The sequence below is a fragment of the Sorex araneus genome, chromosome X (assembly GCF_027595985.1).
Source record: "Sorex araneus isolate mSorAra2 chromosome X, mSorAra2.pri, whole genome shotgun sequence".
NCBI classification, from domain to species: Eukaryota; Metazoa; Chordata; class Mammalia; order Eulipotyphla; family Soricidae; genus Sorex; species Sorex araneus.
In genome coordinates this window covers 216,270,237-216,291,879 of record NC_073313.1, presented here as the reverse complement: position 1 = coordinate 216,291,879, position 21,643 = coordinate 216,270,237, and the positions used below count along the sequence as shown (strand labels likewise).

General features: G+C 35.1%; 1 protein-coding gene across 6 annotated transcripts in view; it reads left to right on the top strand.

The window, feature by feature from the left end:
- PDE1A (phosphodiesterase 1A) overlaps positions 1–21,643 on the top strand; it is a 321,345-nt gene that overhangs the window by 225,314 nt on the left and 74,388 nt on the right. For all 6 annotated transcript variants that reach the window (XM_055122320.1, XM_055122318.1, XM_055122319.1 and 3 more), the window contains one exon: positions 4,064–4,177. In XM_055122320.1, the coding sequence (XP_054978295.1) occupies positions 4,064–4,177 (114 nt within the window). The remainder of the gene's footprint in view (positions 1–4,063; positions 4,178–21,643) is intronic.

Genomic DNA, 21,643 nt, shown 5'->3' with positions numbered 1-21,643 from the left:
GAAATGATAAGGGTACCACGTGGTTTGCCAGGGACTGGACTCAAGTTGGCTGCATGCAAAGTCTTACCTGCTATACTATCTCCCTGGCCCTAGATGTATATAATCTTTTACAAATGATTGATGTAGCACTGTAGCACTGTCATTCCATTGCTCATAGATTTGCTCGAGTGGGCACCAGTAATGTTTCCATTGTGAGACTTGTTTTTACTGTTTTTGGCATAGAATATGCCACAGGTAGCTTGCCAAGCTCTGCTATGAGGGCGAGATACTCTCGGTAGCTGGCCAGGCTCTTCGAGATGGACAGAGGAATCGAACACGGTCTGCTGCATGCAAGGCAAATGCCCTACCCGCTGTGCTATTGATTGATAGTGATACCAATTATTGTATGCATACATTTATTATAAAATAGATTATTATAAAAATAACAAATTATTCCACTAAATTGATGTTCTAATGATTAAAATTTTATGATACAAAATATTTCATTTTATGTAAATATAAATATGCACTCCCTAAAGGAAATTTGAAGTGCACAAGACCTAAAGGGGGAAAAACAAGGCAAACATAGAGGTAACCTGTTTTTTGGGTTTTTTTTTAGTTCAAATAGTAAATTTAGGTGTTAGTGGGGGGGGGCGGGGGGAGGGATGTTCAGGAACATGTATATGTGCATTTGTGTGAGGTACTTTTGCAGTTATAATCATACTTAGATTTTCTAATTGAGCGTAAAACATTCTGGAGTGTTATTTAGAGCAACGTCTTATGTCACATTATAGGTTTATAACCCTATTACAATGTGACATTTCAGAACAGAGCTGTCTTTAAACTACTGTGAGGTCTCTCTGAAAGGGCATGGTCTCCGTGAAGGTTTCAAAGTCTCTTAATGTCACTGAGTTTATCATTTGTCATCTTCTGATGGGAAGACTACCTACTCGAGGTAGCTATGAGTTAGGAAAGACCACTGAGACAGTTTCCCAGGGGTGTACTCTTCCTTTTGGTATAATTTCTTCTTTATTTTGTCAATTAGGATTGAGTTCTACTGCATGGAGTGATAGTACAGCATGTAGGGCTTGCATGCAGCCAAGCCAGGTTCAATTCCCAGCATCCCAAGTGGTCCCCTGAGCACTGCGAGGAGTAATTCCTGACTGCAAAGTCAGGAGTAACCCCATGTGCATCGCTGGGTGTGACCCAAAAAGAAAAAAAAAGAAGCCATTTGAAAAGAATAGAAGCAAGCAAAACAAAAACAAAACAAAACAAACAAAAAAATGCCATCTCAAAAGATTAGAAGTGTAAACACAGCCTTTTTTATTCTCACCTGGAAAAAGTCAGAATCATTCGGGTGCAGTAACAGCCAAGGTTGCACACCTGCCAAGGTTGCGCACTTCCTTCTCTGTCACTATTGATTGTGGATGCTTCCTTCCGCCAGGTCTCCTCCTACTCCTAGTGATCTATTAGAACTTCAAGTAGTTGCATTGAATCATAAGCAATAAGGGCTGTCAAGAAATAGAGAATTTTCAGTTTACTTAGCCCTCTTTGAAAAAATTATTCCCAGGGGTCAGAGATAGTGCAGAAGGTAAGCCTTTTGCTTTGCTAACTGCTGATTCTAGTTGTATCCTGGGCACCACATATGCCCCACAGAGGCCTGCCAGGAATAGTCCCTGAGGAAGTGCCAAGGGTAAGCTTTGAGCACAAAGCGATGTGGCCCAAACATCTCCCAAACAAAATAACAAAACCACATAAATTTTTTCTTGCTCATCAACGTCCACTAACTTTTATTTGCATAATTTAGTCTTGTGATTATACTTAGTATTAAGAAAGTCCAGAAAATATAAATTTTAGTGGAAAATATTGCTAACAAGTAAAAATAGAATTCTGTTATGTAGAAAGGAGGAAAATATCCAAAGTACTTCTTTTTCTAAAACCACATCAGATAAGCAAGTTTAATCAAGCTGCATTCAAGTAATTTTCACAAAAGATATGTGAGTGGTATACTCAAAACTCTGTGCATAGCTGTCACATACCAAAAAAAACAAATGACTAGAAGGTGCTTAGGTTATAAGAATCACAGCAATCTCAAACTGTTCTATTTGTAGCTCCATTAGCATCACATTCATTGTTTTAGGCAGGCCTCAAGTTAGTCTTAATTTTTCTTTTCCATGTACTTGTTAATTTTGCTTTCCTATATCTGAACTGCTATAAAGCATTCACTGGTATATATGATGCAACGTGCGTGATAAAAATACTAACAGTAGACTCTTCAAAAAGAAGTTTTTAATTTAGTTTTTCTCCAATGGTTAAGTGAACTGTTTCTTATGGATAAAGAAATGTCATATATCCTTGCTGAAATTTTAACTTGACTTTATACCCTAACCCATGGAATTGGGAATCATCCCAGGAATTTTTGAGGAAATCTGCCATACTGTCTCAAAGACAGTGCATAAAAATAGATGCATTCTTTCTGAAATAACCTTTGACAGGAAAGGAATTAACCTTTTACTGTTTCAAAGTGTAAGGAACTCTACCACTGGTTGTAGATGTGGTATAACACACTGAATTTCTGAGAAATTACTATTTAAAGTATGCATCACAGTGGTAAAGTTAAGTAAATGTAAATAATAAGTACATAAAATTAATCCTAATTGATCACAAGCAAATAAATGGATGTTATTTTTGAGTTGATTATCTATAATTGAATGCATGTTTCTTTTCTACTTATGATAGAACAGTTTCTTCAGAAACACTTGGTTTGTAATTTAATGCAAGGAAGTTTCTAAAAGCATTACAAAACTATTTATGCATTAGCTGACCATAGAAAATATCTATTCTTTATGTAGGTATCTACATAAACATTATCTCAGAAATTACTTAAATATTCCAAATGCTTGACAACTTAACTCACCAAAATGCTTCATCTTTCTGAGACTATCCATTTTCACTGACTAATAAGAAAATATTCTCTTATTCATTATACATTCCAAGAATCAGCAGACAGTTAAGAAGTTTAGTGTTTTGTATGAAATCTATGAAACCCTATCAGAAACTGTTGTAAACTACAGTGCAAACACTTGAAGAAAAAATAGCATCTTGTAGGAGTAGACTGATGTGTGTGGGAGGGGGCTGGGGGAGTTGCTGGAGGGGAGCGGACACTGGTGAAGAAGTTGATGCTGAAATATTGTATGCCTGAAACCCAATCATGAATACCTGTAATTTTGTGATAACTAAATTTTAAAAAATGTTTTTAATTATCTCAGAGTTTAGTGTCTTCTGGGCTGAAGTGATAGCACAGCAGGTAGGGTATTTGCCTTGCATCCGGCCGCCCTGGGTTTGATTTGTCTGCCCCGCTCGGAGAGCCCAGCAAGCTACCGAGAGTATTCGATATGCCAAAAAAAAGTAACAAGTCTCACAATGGAGACATTACTGGTGTCAGCTCGAGCAAATCGATGAGCAACAGGATGACAGTGATACAGTGATATAGTGATTAGTGTCTTCTATGAATCAAAAATACAGACATACCTTATATGACTTCTGTGTTCTGAAATTGCTCATAAAGTTGCTATGCACTATTCTAAGGTCATAACCAAGAGAAAATGTGTTATAGATTGCAGTAAAAACAGTAAGCACACATATTTTAGTTATGTTTCATTAAAATTTTTGTATTTCATTTTAAATTAATATTTGCTAGAGTTTCAGTCAAAAGAATTACCTTTTTCTTAATGCAAAAATCAAAAGATGTGAATCTGGCATATAATAATAACTTTTAATGTTATGAATTTACCTTTGAAATTACTAATTTTCTTGGATCTTCATAAATACTATAATTGAAATATTGTGCCTCTGTAGACAACATTACATACTGATATTGAGAGTTGGATGTAATTTTAGTGCTATTTAAGAGAAAAGATCAGTATTGATAACACCAGAGAGGATCTGGAAATGTTCTTATTTGATGACCTAAAATTTAAGTTAACTTTTTTTGCTTGGTTTGCATATTTAATATTGAATTACTTCCAACATTGTTATAGTAAACTATTTTTTCTCTCTTATTTTGTCCATTCTTTTGCAACAGACTAAGATGCTTAGTAAAACAGCTGGAAAAAGGTGATGTGAATGTTGTAGACTTAAAGAAAAATATTGAATATGCAGCATCTGTTTTGGAAGCAGTTTATATCGACGAAACAAGGTAAATTTTATTCTCCTTTTCTGTCTTTTGTTTTCTTTTCCTCTCTCTACCTCATACCACTTTTCTAACCATTCTTTATCTCCAGTATGAGGTTAGCACATTTTAGTCAAAAAGATTAAAGTAAAATTGTACTGATTTTTAAAAGGCTCATTTTCATGGAGCTATTTAATTGGACTATGTTTTTTTAAAATGTGTATGTTAATCAGAATTTCTCATTACAAAAATTGGTCAAACAACAAATTCATTAACTTTATAAATCAAAGTGTTCAGATAGATGTGGGTTGTACTGATACAATTTCCCATTATGTTGTAGTTCAGAGTCCACTGTCAGAAAATTGGTATTAGATGGCCATCCATTCTCATGAGGTGTATCTTTACTTCTAAGACTTGTTAAGGGATTGTTCCAAAATGGGTCTTCATCATCATCGAAATCTAGCTTCTTAACTAGTAGACAGAAGATAAAACTTACTCGGGGAAGAGGGAGAGGAAGATGCCTCAAAGTGCTGAGGTCCATGCCCTACATGTGGGAGTGTGGGAGTCCTGATTTTAATTCCTAGCAATATGCTTCCCCAAGAACCACCAGATTTATCACCTGAGAAACACCAGTTGTTTCTCTGCCTCCCACCTTTAAAATTAAAATATTATTATTTGAATAGATATATTTACTTTATAATGGGATAATGCCAATGATCTTATTTGGTTAAGTATATCATCTTTTATTTACTATTTTATGCTAGGTTATTGTTAAATAGCACATTTAATTTTTCTATTGTATTTCTTCCCCTCAGAATTATAATTTTATAGATACTGTTAAGTAAGTCTGGTACAGTATGTCATTTGAATAGCATACAATTCAAATAATAGTTCCTTTTTGGAACAAAAATCGCTATTTTTGTAAAAAAAACTATATGTTTAACAGTTTATGATGTAAGTATATTCTATTTTACCACAAACATTCCAACACTCACTAAAATGTTTTTATTTAAGTTACACAAAGCATGTAGCCTATTATTTTAATGTTTCATGCATGACATCATGATTTTTAATTGGATTAATGTAATACCCCATATTTGTACCATATTTCAAGTTCTCTTTGCTTTATTGTTTTCTATTAGTCTTTTCACAATCTTGTGTAGTTTTTAGGTTTGTTAAGATCTCTCTGACAGAGAACTAAAGCTTTTAGGCATGAAATGGTTTGCCTAAAGTGTAAGTTATAGGAAATAGCAATGCTGGTATTAGAAACTAACATATAACTTCTTGTTTAGTGTTTTTCTCTGTATAACTGCTTCTTTTGTCAGTATTGCTCTTAAGAAGGATGATCTCTGAAAGATTTTTATAATAATGAGTACAAAATTCTGATAATTGAAATTGAAAATCCTGAGAAAAACAGTAACTATCATGTATTAGTGATAGGCAATTACTTTCGTATAGATAGATATGTGCCAAGAACGCATTGAGACATTTTAAAAGGCTAGTTTATTTAATCACCACAAGAATACATGAGATAAAAACTTTGTCATAATCTTGAGTCAATATAGTCACAGAAAATTTCCATGCCTTAACTTTGGTAACAGAGGTAACAGAGTTAGGGCATTGTAGGACCTGGACTATTAAGCATATTTCTTTTATATACCTCTTTGGTAACATCTTACTAAAAGGAGATGTTAGAAAGTTGCTAAAATTTTGACATAAGCTCACATGTAGCCAGAGTTGGCAGACCTTATGTTATTCAAAGTTTTGTTTCTTCCCAACACTTCATTTTGTGATGGCATGTTGGTAACCAAAAACCTGGCAATAGTAGAAGTATATAGATCATTAAATTTAGCAAATGTGACAAACTAGGATTTTTTTTTTCCTGGAGAATCTCTGATTAAACCTTTTCCACCAGTCAGACCTAAAAATACTTTGCATGCATTTTCCATGGTTACAATTTTATACCACTACTCAGGGTCCCCAAACAAAAACAAACTGAGGCTAGACTCTGCAGAGAGTATGGCAGTGACATGCCAGGTCTCCTTGCATGGTGAAAAGTGGGACGCCTGGACAAGGGAAGGGAGGCAGGAGAATCGACTTCCCGGCAGAGACACCAGCTGTGCAGAGACCCGATTTCATCCTCTGAGTAAATCATTTCCTTGAGGGGGGTAAGGGGGCAAGACCACTCATCACTGCTGTACTTCCCAGACCCAGCAGTGCTTCCGGGGCCTTGTTCAGGGAACCGGGTGGTGCCGGGATGGAACTTGGGGTCTCCAGGTGCAAGTCCTAGGCTCTCTTTAGCCCTTGAGGCTGTCTCCCTGGCCCCTTCAATTGAAAAAAATATACGTATATATATTCATGGCAGAGCCTGGCAAGCTCCCCGAGGCATATTCGATATGCCAAAAACAGTAACAATAACAGGTCTCATTCCCTTGACCCTAAAAGAACCTCCAATCATTGGGAAAAACGTGTAAGGAGAGTCTGCTAAAGTCTCAGGGCTGGGACTAACGGAGATGTTACTGGCACACATTCTAGTAAATCAATGAACAATGGGATGACAGTGATACAATGATAATTTTATAATCAGCTTAAAAAATTTAGAGTAACAATATTTGATATGGTTTGATTTCCTGAAACTGCTACACAGCAGTAAAGTGCAGAAATATTTTTGTTGATAAGTTCATATGATCACTAAAATGACATTAGTAAAACAGAAGATTTACAAGATTGAGGAACTAGAAAACATTTGGTTTCTTTAAATTTAAATTTAAAAAAATTAACTTTAACTTTAAATTTAAAAAAAAACCTGTAGATTTCTGAGATGCATTTTGATGAAATATTCTCTGTCTAGAGAAAATAATGTTTCTGTGAGTAACTGTGAGAAGTCTTTGTTTCTGAAATTAAGACTAGATAGCAAAAAATATCCAACACATAATAAAACTGGATAACATAGAAATTACAAATTGTGTAAAACTATACATACACACATCACATGCACGCATAAACATATTTTCCTTCAAAGTTTCACAAAATGAAAAATCACTTAAAATGTGACTGAGAGAAATTAAAACAAATATTTTGATAGGACTTGAATACTGATCTTTTAGGGATTTTAACATGATCCCTTAGTGAATATTACTTTTATTTTTAAACAAAACATTTCAAATACAAATGCCAATATTTTACAAGTCCTGCTTTCAAATAAGTCCCTAGAGAATATTGTTTTCCAAGGTCACCCAGTTGTCATTCAGAAATTTGGGGCCAACATTTTTTGATTGTAATTTTTTGGTTTGGGACTCTTCCAAACAAAGCAGCATCCTGCACTTTGTTAATTTCTCTAGTCAAGTGCATTTGACAGGGAGCTGTATTTTCAGAAATTGACATTATCCTTATCAATACTAACAATACTACTCATAACTGAAATTTGTTAATGTGATTCAACTCTAGTTTTGTGATTATCATAGTTAGAGCAGAGCCTGTGGGTTCAGATAGAGGGGCTATTCAAAGCCTGTATCCACTACTCAGTATTCTTGTACTTTAAGTCACTAAACTTCTGTAAATCCCAGTTTTATTAGCAATAAAATTTAAAAAATGTCAAATTGTCCCCACAGGGTTAATCACAGGTTAAATGTATATTACCTAATAAAATAAAAGTTAAGTAATAAATATTAATTCTAGTACTGATAAAATGACAAAGATGTGGAATATAGAATACATTACAATTTATAATATGATATCAAATGAAGATATCAAATTATACCCTGGGGGCATTTTTTTTATTCCATAAAGTACAGTTTTTGATCCTGAAATTCTTTAGTGACCAATTAACTAAAGTAAAATACAAACAGATAGACAGAAAATTTAATTAATATGCTCATTCTCATGAGAAAAATATAGTTTTCAGAAGACTGTAGAGATAGTACAGCTATTAGGGCATTTGCTTTGCATGTGGCTAACCTGGGTTCAATTCCCAACACCCCAATGAACCCTGTAAAAAGTGATTCCTGAGTGCAGAACCAGAAATAAGCCCTGAGCACTACTGGTGCAACCCCCAAGCAAAAATTGTTTAAAATAAAATAAATTTTAAAAAATCTTTACTTGATTTCTTATTAAGATGAATAATCCTAAATTGTGAGAGATGCATTTTAGTAATAATATATAGATGCCTATCTATTATTAGGCTATTGAGAAGTTAGCATGGTATACTAAGTCTTTGAAATCATCAACTGTACAGAGATTTATCAGGCTACATTTACTCATGAAGCAGAACTCAATTAAAATTCTGAAAGAAATATCAAACATACTGTTTTATAAGAATCAGGCATATGAGCATGAAGATAGTTCATAACTAAAAATGTGTCAAGATATGTTTAGATAAGGCGAGCACAAGAAACAGTTCTACAAAGAATGAGTAGGGAGATTGGAAACTAGGAGAGGAACCCAATCACACTGACACATTCCAGGAGATCACTGTAAAAGCAGATAATTCAGACGCAAAGGAAGTAACAGAGGAAGAATCACACAGATTCGAAATTCCAAATTTCAAGATATATTCAACTGGACTCGAAACTAAGGCTTAATGTTAATGAGTCTTGTTTTCTGGCAAGATTCTATTACGGTTCATGCACCACCATCACCCCTCATTTTTTTAAAATAAGGAAACGAATATGCTTGATGTAAAAGCATTGGAGCATGAGCTATTTAGATAGGTGATTTGGGAAATTATTTGGATCTTAGGTATCTTTTTCGTGTTTTGTTTTTTTGGGCTCAGGGATTGTTCCTGGAATTGTGGTCAGGGATCACTCTCAGTAGATCTCATGGGACCATACACAGTGCAAGATATGGAACCCAGGTTGACTAATGCAAGGCACACACTCTACCTGCTGTATTCTTTCCAGTCCAGGTTTAAGATGGTTTTCAGCTTTACTAATTTTATTTCAGTGTAATTTTTGACATCATTTTCTGTTTCAATATATTCACATCTGAAAATTTGATAAAGCCCAGAAAATGTATACTTAGTTTAACAACCTTTCCTGGCTATTTATTTCCTATGCACTCACCTTTCTGGCATCAAATTGCTGAATAGTCCTTTTTGGCCCCTATTTTCCCCTCAAATACAGTATTATGTAAAAACATACTGCTTTCAATCAGAAGCCCGTCTCTTAGTGTTCCCCAAATGGAGCTCCAATCAACTATAACTGTAACTGTCTTTTCTAAAGTATCCTGTCACAGGCCACAATTCAAATCCTTCCACAGAGGTTCTCTACCACACAATTCTAAGAACTTCCTAATAAAGCTAATAGTCATTCTCTTGTAGAGACTTTAAACATCTTTTCATACCCTGAATGCAGAATTTCAAGTTATCAGGCCAAGAGGAAGAAAAGGATTGTCAAAATGAATGTCCAATGTGCACTCCAATGACTATTACCTATGTTCAAAGACAATGCAGTCTACATTTATATTTTGGAAAACATTAATTTTTCTGAAGAACACATAACCTGTAGTGATACAGCTGTACTCATTATGCAGAAAGTATGTACATTACTATTAAGAGATGCAGTCCTTTTGCATTTGATTTAATTCTATCTGTATTAGATTAGACTCTTCATTTTAGTTTTCTGTTACTGAAAGATGTTATCAGAATATTTTTCATATAACAAAAGAACCATCTGTTCCAGTGGGGAAAACTGAAGCCTGTAAAATACATAAATTATTATTTTACTTTGAAAATGTTAATTATTTTCACTTCCTATCATTAAGGTTTTCAAAACAACTGGTTGCTTATCTCAATATAGGTTGTGACCTATATTGTTAATTTATTGACTAGAGTCAGAAATAATAATGTGTGAAATGGAAGAAAATTAAGGACAAATACTATATGCCTAAACTCAATTACCAGTGATTTTGTAAGTCAGAGATCTTTAATATAATAAATAAGTAAAACATAAAATACACTGTAAAAAAGAAAATTAAGCACACTTATAAAGGAACATACATTTAAAGATATGCATGTATATATTAAAGAGATTTAGAAAGAATAGATGTAGAAACAGGAAAATAACTAGAAAATGGAGTATCAAAATCTAGCAAATGCTACTTTTCAGTAAGGATAATGTACCCACATCAAGACTGTTGAAGAATAAGAATTAATATGGAATGACATGGGGAAAAATCAATATACACTTTTTAAGCAATCAGAGAAAGAACAATTTTTTAATAAAGACATTTATTTGTTTGGGCATTTTTGTCATACGTTTAATAGAATGGGAGGTTGATACCCAGAGATGAAGATTTATTTATGTCAAATAAAGATAGACTATCTGTTTTAAAAAAATCAAAATATTATCCCTGCTAAGTATCTGTAAAAAAGATCAAATAGGCCCCCCAAACAAAACAAAACGAAACAAAAAAGAAAGCCAAGAGGAGGTAGAAGTTTAGATGAACACAGCTAATGCGTAGATAGCTCAGTTTTAAAATAAGTAAAATGTGAGTAGTACTTTAAAGCAAAACATTTAGTAGCATTCATTTTAAGTTCTGTAGTTCAGCATGGACTTGAAAAGGTACTTGAAAAGGACTATGAGACTCTGAGATCATGTGTTATAGAGTGAAGATCTGCCTAGTTAACATGGCCTTCTACATGTCATGATTGCACTGCCTAGTATTTCCTCTTAGGGCACTCGGGCCAAAGCAGAGAATAAAGAAGAAAAAAGCTAGATTAGTGAACACCACTTAAAAATATTGCATTTCAATTGTAACAGTAAGTCTAACAAAGTCATCTTAAACAAACTCACAGACTTTACGTATAGGTCGAATCAAGGCAAAAATTAAGTCACAAAATCACCTCTGTATTTTGCTTCCTGTAGAATAGGCTCCTTATCATCCTTGTATTCTGAGTGTCACATGATTTTGGCGATACTCCCAGATACTCCCAAGCCTTACATTCTCATATATCAAGTCTGGGAGGAATGAGAAAAGAATTTCTCATAATAATCTTTCTAATACTATGGAATATAACATATTCTATAGTATGTGTTACTAGCACTAGTTAGAATATTATTTAACCCTCAAATGGTTATGTTCAGTGAAATTGGATATTAAAGTTTAATGGTTAAACATCTCCTGAAGCAGGCAAGAGGTTATATATAAATCATATCCTAAGAATAAGGAACAGAAGTAGTTTTTTCCTGAACAACAAAAACAGTAATTGTGTCCAACTAGCATTAAAAGTCAAATGCTATGGGCTCAAAGATTGTATAGGATATAAGCATTTGCCTTAAATGTGGTTGTAGAAGCTAGGACTGGTGTGAATCATTAGAAGCACATATGGTCCTCTGAGCACTGTCAGGGGTCACTCCTGAACACAGAGTAAGGAATAGCCCTTGAGCACTGGTGCATATGCCTTCCCCTCAAATTAAAAAAAAAAATCACAGGACTAGGATCCAAGTAGTAGGATGCTGAAAATTCTTAACTTGGCTTTACTCCTACTGATGATAAACCTAGGGTCAAGATGTTTGTCTATAGAAATTGTTGGTTTTTGATACTGAAGGTAAAGTATTTTATTTTAATTATTTGGCTCTGGGGTCACATCTGTCTGTGTCAGTGCTTACTCCTGGCTCTGCACTAAGGGATCACTCCAGGCCAACTAGGGGTGACCAATGGGGTTTTGATTAATGATCAAACTCCAGTACGTTGTGGGCAAGCAAGGGCAAGGCCCTATCCTCTGTACTGTCTCTACAACTTCTGAAAGGTAGAGTCTTTAATCTATTACTTCTACTAGAACTCTGTGGTTTGACCAATGGTTTCAAATTCCTTGTATATACCTGTTCTTGTCTAAACTATCCTGGTCACTGGGAGGATGACAGGAGGGCGATACATATCGTTTGATTATTGGGGGTGAGAGGGATTTATAAACAGTAATTCTTGTGTATCTTAAATTCTTTATCGCAGATCTCTGAGAGATATTGCTAAGACATTGCTTGAGTTCAGTGAATCCTTTAAAAGTAAATTATGATTTTTATGAATTCCATATTCATGGTGTGAATTGTAGGGAGGGGTGGCTGTCTGGAGTGCTATGTTTGTAGGCTGTTCTCACCCTGTAGACAAAATGTGAAAACCAGACTAAGAAAAAGAAACAGTACATTTTGGTTGATTTTTGTATAGTCTGTCCATCTGTGGTGTGTTACTTCTGACAAAGTTTCAAAAACGTTTTCAATTATAAGAAGGGAAGAAACTTTAGTCAAATCTTTTGAGAGATGACTGACCCAAAAGGCTTTCATTTATTATTATATAAGATTTCACTATTTATGTCACTCAGGGTAAATAAAATGCAAAACAATATCATTTCCTATGTTTAAAAACACATGTTTAAATGAACATTTGTAAAAATTATATGAATATCAATTAAATTTAATTACTTTTTGCTTACTCAGTTATGTTCAAAGTAGTACATTATTTAATTTACACATGCGATAGCGTAGAATTCTTTTAAAATCTTGTGAATATACTTAGAATATTTTTGCCATAAAGTTAAGAAATTTGAGGCCAAAAAAATATGACTGGCTTAGGGCCGTGTACCTGTAACTATTAAGTATCAGAAATAAGTTCAAAAAAAAGAAAGAAAGAAGTTCAAACTTAAATGCAAGTTACCCAAAATCCATTCTCTTCTATTTGCCAACAGTGCTTCCTTTCCCCCAGTATCATCTTGCCTCATGTTGCCACATGATTCTTCTATGATACCTAGTAACTTAGAGAAATCTCAGACTGAATGAATCCTAATTAAGTTAGACCAGTAATTAATCTCCAATTCCCTAACCCATAAGCTTGTCCATGGACATGTAGTACAATTTTGGCTAATGAGACTGATGTGGGTAATGACAAAAATTTTCTTCTCCATAGGAAATGAGTTTTGTGGTTCTTTTACTAAGCATATTGTTGTATCTGAATTTGATGTTAAAAACTAATGCAACTATCTTACTAGTTAAATAAAAATACCAGCTTTGTTTGCTTGTTAAGAAAAATAAAACATTTACCTATTGAATTAGGATTGATGGGACTTGCTGTTGACACATATTTACAGTTTGCCTTTCTCTAAAGCACTTAAGGTTATTCATCTCTCATCCTTCAGATTAGTCTTAATGCAATTTTTTGTTTCTAATTTATCTATTTAGAATTCATAATCTATCTTTTGATAAACAAATAAATAATTTAAGTTTCCCAGGTTGCCCAAAAAATAAATCGATCCCTATAATTCCTATCCAAATTCCTATCCAAATTCCAAAGAAATTCTTTAAATATGTGAAACAAATTTTGTTAAAAATCATACAAAAATCACATACTTTCCAAATAAAGCAAATATGAGTGGAAAATAAGGTGGGAAAATATATTGCAGTCCCTAATACTAAACTACACTTTAAAGCTATAGTAATCAAAGCAGTATTGTATTGCCATTAAAGCCAAACTCAGGTAACCTGAAATAGAATTAACAGTTTAGAAGTAACTCATTGTATGTATGGACAGTTAATTTATAACAAAAGATGTAGGCATATTAAATGGATCAGTGGAAACGTTTTTAGTAAATGGTGCTGGGTAAACTGGTTAACCACATGCTAAAGAATGAAACTGAAGCACTCCTCACATTATACTCAAAAATTAATTCAAAGTAGATTAAAGAAAGACCTCAACATTAGACCTAATGCATAAAATACATCTTGGAAAATATAAGCAGAGCTTTCTATTATATTTAATTCAAAGTTGATTTCAATGTCCAATATTGGCAAAGAAAACTAAAGCAAAAATAAATTAATGGACCTATGTCGATCTAAAATGTATTTCCACTTAAACTAAAATGACTGAAGAACAAAGACACCTTACTGAATGTAGGAAAATATTCACATACTACACACCTGACAAAGAACTGCTTTTCAAAATGTATAAGACATTCACAAAATTTAACAACAAAAATCGATGAATTAAGATGAATTAAGAGCTGAACGAGTATCCCTTCAAAGGCATGCAAATGGTCAAATATAGTATGATAACATTTAATAATCATTTATTATCAGGAAAAAGCAAATCAAAATGACAGTGATATATCACCTCACACTAGTGACAGTCACCTACACCAAAAAATTTAGAAATAACTTGTGTTAGTGGGAATGTTTGATGAAAAGAAAATCCATTTACTTCTGATGGGGTTGTTGTGTGATTCATTGTTGTGTGATTTATTATTGTATTGTGTGATTTATTAAACTATTATGAAAATATCTTAAAAATCAGAAATATAATTTCCGTATTATTAAGTGATTCCTATTCTTAACTTACATCTCAGTAACAAAAACATTTATTTGGAAAGATATATGAACACCTGCATTTGTTACAACACTATCTTTAATAGCCAAAATATGAAATCAACACAACTGTCTGAAAACTTATTTGGGGTATGTGGTCACCCTATTCAGGATATATTTTGGTTTGGATAACATGAGAAGGCTATTCCTTCTCATGATCTCTGGTCTTTCTTTCTTTCTCCTCTTGATTGTCTTAGGGTTCCTTGCATCCTTGGCTAATTATAAGAATGGAAACTTTGCTCTGACTCAATTACCCTCTTGTTACATCTACCCAGACCTTGTTTCCTTCCATGGGGATGAGATTTTGAAACTTAGATCCTAGCAGAAATATTTTCACCCTTTGGATTTCAGGATGTCAAACATTATTTGAATCATTTTGGATCCTAACCCTGTATGGACTCCTAGTTTATGAGAGAGCTGGTGGACAGTGCTCACATCAGAGGTTCTCTGCTGGCTTCCATTTTGGTAGGTTGGAAAGTTTCCAGTACTCTCCTCTCCACAACATACTGGGTTCAGGCTCTTTCAGCCCCAGGTTTGGTTCATATGAAAACTGGCAGGGAGAGCCTGCATCATAGCCTCCCGACTGGCTTTACATGAATTAAGGCCCCAAAGCCCTCACCCTAAAATAACTTTGGAACTTTGGAACTGTTTCCTTCCACAGAAACATATGATGGCTTATATTGTCCACCAAACTCACACCTTCACACCAGCTGAAAAAGCATGGTATTCATTACAGATTTAGCCCACCCCAGTAACTGCCACCTTTTAAGTTGTGGAAATAATCGTCCACCTCCTCTTCTTTGCATCATTGAATCCTGCTCCCTCCTGTCCAGCCCTGTTTGGCAGTTGCACACTTGGATCCTTCATGGGCATTGGTTTGCTGGATTCCAGTCCTGGCCTGCATGTCGGTACCAAATCAGATGACAATGAGATATCTCACACTGGTGAGAATAGCACATACCAAAAAAATCTTGAAACAATCTGTGTTGGCAGGGATGTGTTGAAAAAGGAACTATCATCCACTGCTGGTGGGAATATTGTCTGGTTCAACGCTTATAGAATAAAACATGGAGATATCTCAGAAATGCAAGAATAAAGCTGCCATATATTAATTAATTATCTTAATGAGGATTTCTGCCAGTCTTTTTCCATATAGCTCACTAACCTCTCTATCTCTGACCATGAAATAATGAGGATAAGGAAGTATGTAGTGCTGCTACGTCCATGTCATGAAAGAGAATGAAGTGTTACTTTCTTGGCAAAGACTTTCTGTCTCTTGACAAGCATTAAATGGGTAAAAATTGTTCTTGGATTTAGCATTGATCAGAATTACCCAATGGAGTGCTAGACCTTGATCCCAGAAATTCCAGATCAGAAGTCTGGAGGAGAATCTGTAGGGACCATCTTTAACAAAATCTCAGATGATAAACATTCTGCTCATTTAGAAAACATGTTTTGAAAAGTGGACTAGATGATATAAAAATATCACTGTCACTGTCCCTGTCATCCAGTTGTTCATAGATTTACTCAAGCGGGCACCAGTTACGTCTTCATTTGTTCCAGCCCTGAGATTTTAGCAGCCTCTCCTTACTCATTTTTCCCAATGATTGGAGGCTCTTTTCAGGGTCAAGGGAATGAGACTGTTATTGTTACTGTATTTGGCATCGAATACACCACAGGGAGCTTGCCAGGTTCTTCTGTGCAAGCAGTATACTCTCGGTAGAGTATCATGGGCTCTCTGAGAGGCATAAAAACATATATATTTCCTTTTATGATGATGTGTTGCGCAGCTTCTTTGTGGCCACGCGATCCAGGAATATGTTTGGTCATGAGTAAGGCTTGGCCTGAGCGTTTGAAAAGTGGCCTGGAGTGTGGTGGCGGTTGGGTAGTGGAGGTCGGCTGCCAGGGCTGGGTCCCTTAGGGCAGAGAGGGCTCTCACCTCTGGGGTGCCCTTGGCACAGAGTCTGGTGGTATGGTTATGGGGGCCTCATTTTATGCTCCCTTCCGGGAGAAGTAGTGGTGAGTTCTAGAGGCTGACTGATGAGGAGATTATCTGGGTCTGGCAGGAAGTGGCTTATGGGTGTGATCCCTGGGTCTCTGGAGATTGGGGAAGGCAGGCAGAGGATTTCTGCTCCCAGGTCCCATTGAGCCCAGAGTCCAAGATCACAAAGTCCCGCATCAGAGGGGTATTGGGTGAAAAACCTTTTCCATATTGTAGACTGTCTTTATATTTATATTTATTTATATATATTCTCTGTTTCTTTTGAGGTACAGAAGCTTCTCAGTTTAAAATAGTCCCATTTGTTTATCTCTATTTCCACTTGCTTGGTCAATGGTGTTTCATCCTTGAAAATACCTTTAGCTTCAATGTCATGGAGATTTTGCTGAGCTTTTCTTCAAAGTACCTTGCGGATTCTGGTCTGATGTTGATATCATTAATCCACTTTGATCTGACTTTTGTGCACAGTGTTAAGTAGAGGTCTAAGCCATTTTTCTTTTTATTTTTTTTTTTGCATGTAGCTGTCCAATTTTGCCAGCGCCCCATTTGTTAGAGATTTTCCTTGCTTCACTTCACATATTTTGCTCCCTTATCAGAGATTATATGATCATATGTTTAGGGTGTGTGTCAAGATATTTAACCCTATTCCACTGGTCTGTGGATCTGGTTTTGTTCCAACACCATGCTGTTTTAATTACCATCACTTTGTAGTACAGTTTGTAGTTAGGGAAGGTGATTTCTCCCCATATATTTTCCAAAAAAATTGCTTTAGCTATTCATTGAGGCTTGTTGTTACATATGAATTTCAGGAGTGTTTGATCAATTTCTTTGAAGAATGTCATGGGTACCCTTATAGGGATTGCATTGAATCTGTATAATGTTTTGGGGGATGTTGCCATTTTGACAATGTCAATCCTCCCAATCCATGAGTAAAGGATGTGTTTCCATTTCTTTGTGTCCTCTTTTATTTCTAAAAGTAGTGTTTTATAGTTTTCTTTGTATAGGTCTTTTACCTCCTGGGTTAAGTTGATTCTGAGGTACTTGATTTTCTGAGGCATGACTGTAAACGGGGTTACCTTTTTCATATTACTATCTTCTCTCTCTTTATTTGCATATAGGAAAGCCATGAATTTTGTAGCCTGCAACTTTACTATACAAGTCTATTGTTTCTAGAAGCTTCTTTGTAGATGCTATAGAAATAAGACAACAGACACTTAACTAGAATTTTATAAATTCAGTGGTTACAATTTTACAATTATATCTGGAGTTTGGTACAAATATTGCCTTAGATTGTGATTCTCTGACCAGATACCAAATGCATCTTTTAGCTAGGTAATTTCATCATTGATTGGGACGATACAATATGCAAGAGAAGCTAATTAGAGTTAGTATTGACTCATACCAATAAGTTGGAATGAAGTAGAGGCAGGCATCCCATATGTATGCTACTTCTATTTTTTATTTTATTTTCATATTTTTTCTAATTTTTAAGATTATTTCCTTGAATTACTGTGAATGATAGACCCTTACAAAGCTGTTCAAGATTAGATTTCAGTCATACAGTGTTCTAACACCAATTCCTCCATCAGTGTCCCTAGTTTTCTCCTACTTCCAGCCTGCCTCTCTCTCTCTCCCCCCCTCTCTCTCTCCGTTTCTCATCCTCCTTCTCTCTCTCTCTCTTCCTCTCTCACTCTCTCCCCCTCTCTCTCTTTTTGGGCATAGTGATTTTCAGGGATATCTCTTTACCTGTTATTTATTTATTTACTTATTTAATTGATTTTATTTTTTAATTTTTTAAAAAATTTGTTAATGAATCACCATGAGGTACAGTTGCAGACTTACAAACGTCCGTGCTTACATTTCAGTCATGCAACAATCGAGTGCCCATCCCTCCACCAGTGCCCATTCACAACCACCAATATTCCCGGTATCTCCCCCCCCTACCCATGCCCCTTTCCCTGCCCACCTCTGTGGTAGGCGCATTCTTTACTTACTTTTAACACTTAGTCTTGTCCAGCATAATCATTTCTGATAACTTTATCATAGCTCCCAACTGTGGGATTCAGCCCCACCCTTTCGGTAATGCTTGGAAGGACACAAATGGAGGTGGAATGCTCTTTTATTTATCTAAATCCCTAATTAAAAGATGCATTATAGTTCCTAGAAACTGGGGCACGGAGATCTACAGTAAATACGTATTTCCATGTTGTGGTAAAATATATATGATAGAATTGACTATTTTAAACATTTTAAAGTGCCTGATTCTTTGGAATTGAGTAACTTTTCAATACTCTTCAAAGCATAATCACTGTTATAATTTTTCTCATCATCTCCAAATAAACTCTATACTTATTAAACAATAGTTCTCATTCTCTTCTGCCTCCTTGCATCTGGAAATCTTTCTTTTACTTCCTATCCCTGTGAATTTACCATTTAGTTAGGCAAAAATTTAAATTAGTTGAAAGCAATTCCCCCTACCAACATCTTGTAACCAACAGAATATTTAAATTATCTTTTGGTCTCCCTAAATCCATTTTAGCTATCTTAGTTTCATAATGTCTCAATTATATTCATCTCCTTGCACCTCCCTTTTATGCATGTTAGAAAGAGAAAATTTGTTTAGCTCAATTTTGAATATAGTTGATATTTTACCATGACTTGCTTTGTGATAAAAACAACACTACTCTTAATTATTTCTTTGTATTTATTCATTTCACTCTCATAATCCCACTACTAAAAATATTATTATAGCTATATTGTTTATTGACAAAGAAACTGAGACTCAGGTGAAGTCTCCAGCCACCACCCCACCCCTATCCCAAGACCCAAAGACACATAGTTAGTAGGTGAGGAGGCCAAGCATTTGACTGCAAAGGAAATTATTCTACTCAGATGATTTTTCTTAATTAAAAATTTTGGTAATTAATGGAAGGTCAGACTTTTTGCAAAATAAAAAATTAAAAAAAGAGTTTGGCTGAAATTTCTTGAGCCCAGAAAGTTGTCAGTGAGGCCCATGAGTTTTCTGCCTCACCCATTACTTCCATTTGCATTTTCCAGATGATTACAAAAATATAGTCTTGATTCTAATGCTCTAACAACTTGACTCTTTCACAGGGTCTTATACAAAATACTCCCTGACCCCTGTCTGCCTGTCCTCAGGGACGAGACCTCCTCAACTTTCTTTGGTTGAATACATGGAGTTCTCCTTTGGCCTTCACTTAGAGAAAGCAAAATTTAACTTTAACACTCTCCTTAGTTGATCCCTTTTTAGCCTATATTTGCCTCTTGGGAACTCAACGAATGTCAGCATAACTGACTAGACTACTCAAATGTTCAGACTTGGTTATTTACCATGAAAAAATAGGAACTGAAAATTGGAGGGAACATTGTACAAAGCTATTTAGTAGACAGAAAAGGAAAGAAAACTTCTCTAACCTCAAAATATCTAAAGCCGTTGAAATGAACTTTTGAGTCTTTGATTTTGTATCATTTTAGGAACAAATCTATAAATAACTAATAAATGTGTTTGGTTGGCAATCTGGAAGAATTAATTCAGCTATGTTTAGCCTTTAGGAAGTAGGCTACTTACTAGATGATGTAGATTTCAAATGTATTATCTTTACTGTCCTGGCATTTAACTTATTGTACTTTTTGATACCCTGAAATTTTACCACCTAGCAATATTTCTCTGTGAAAATGTAATTCAGCAGCAGTCTTGGGAAACAGCTTTAAGCTTCCTCCAAGCAAAAATTCTCTGGAGAACAAAATGCCTGTAAGATTATCTTAGCATCATTTATTTTTAACTCTGAAATTCAAGGAAAAATAAGATCGAAAATAGTGATTAGTAATGTTATTTTTAAGTGATTACATTTTAAAGAAATCTTTTATTGAAGTAGCATGGCATTATAGCATTGAAAATCGTGTATGTGCCTAATTTGTCCTGTTGTGATCATCTAAAGGTAGTCTAAGTACTTAGAAGAAAAACATGCATTTAAGGTAAAGGATCCTCAGGAGTTAACATATCAGACTCTGGCACATATAGATTTGAGCTTTAAAACTGGAATGATCACTATTGATTGTAAGAATTTGAGTTAACCATGTAGTTATCTGTACTTTCAATTTATTTATAAGCAAAATGGGAATAATAATTTTACTTATTTTGTGATAGTAAGGCTTACTTCTTGTTTAGTCCATAGAAAACAAACAGTAAATTTAGTATTGTCATCTCTGTTCTGAAGATGCAGTAAAGGTTTAATAGTTTTTTAAGGTATTGAAGTAGAACACAGGTTAGTGTTAACCAGAAACAGCACTGCAGCACCGTTGTCCTATTGTTCACCAATTTGCTTGAGCGGGTACCAGTAATGTCTCCGTTGTGAGAGTTGTTGTTACTGTTTGGCATATCAAATAAATCACAGGTAGCTTGCCAGGCTCTGCTGTGTGGGTGGGATATTCTTGGTAGCTTGCTGGGCTCTCCAAGAGGAGGGAGGAATCAAACCTGGGTCGGCCATGTGCAAGGCAAACACCCTACTTGCTGTACTATCGCTCCAGTCCACCAGAAACATAATGTGAATTTATTTGCTCTAAGGAGAAAGCAGCTCCAGTTGCTTTACAAAGAAAAATTAGTCTTTGCAACTCTCCTCCTTCCATAGTTAGACCATGAAATTGTCTTCGTCCATCTGCTATATTCTGGGATCGGAGACTCCAGGATTCTCTAACCAAAGACTTCCTCCCCATTTAATGGAACTTTTAGGTATTTCCTCTCAAGAGTTCCCCAGACATTGTTGACATGGGTACTCTTCCATATCTAAAGTGTAGTCAAAAAGCAGTGACTTCCAAAGTTGAGCAGGTTGGTAGAGATTCTTCTGGATTGCCATACACAGGTTTTCACAACTCATTTCTGAGGGACTAATTAGAAGGGAGGTGTGCAGAGGGAAATCATAGCTTGCTGACCCATCCCTGCCACACAATCAATTGAGAAGTCTCAATTCGAGCTCAATGTGTCAGACATTTATGAAATGGATTAAAAGAGAGGTGATTGAATTTATTTAACAACTTTTCACTTAAAAGATAAGTTTAAAATATTTAATTGTTTGGGTTTAGGGAGAAATGTGCTCCTATTCTTTGATCAGCAAATAATAGCGACAAAAA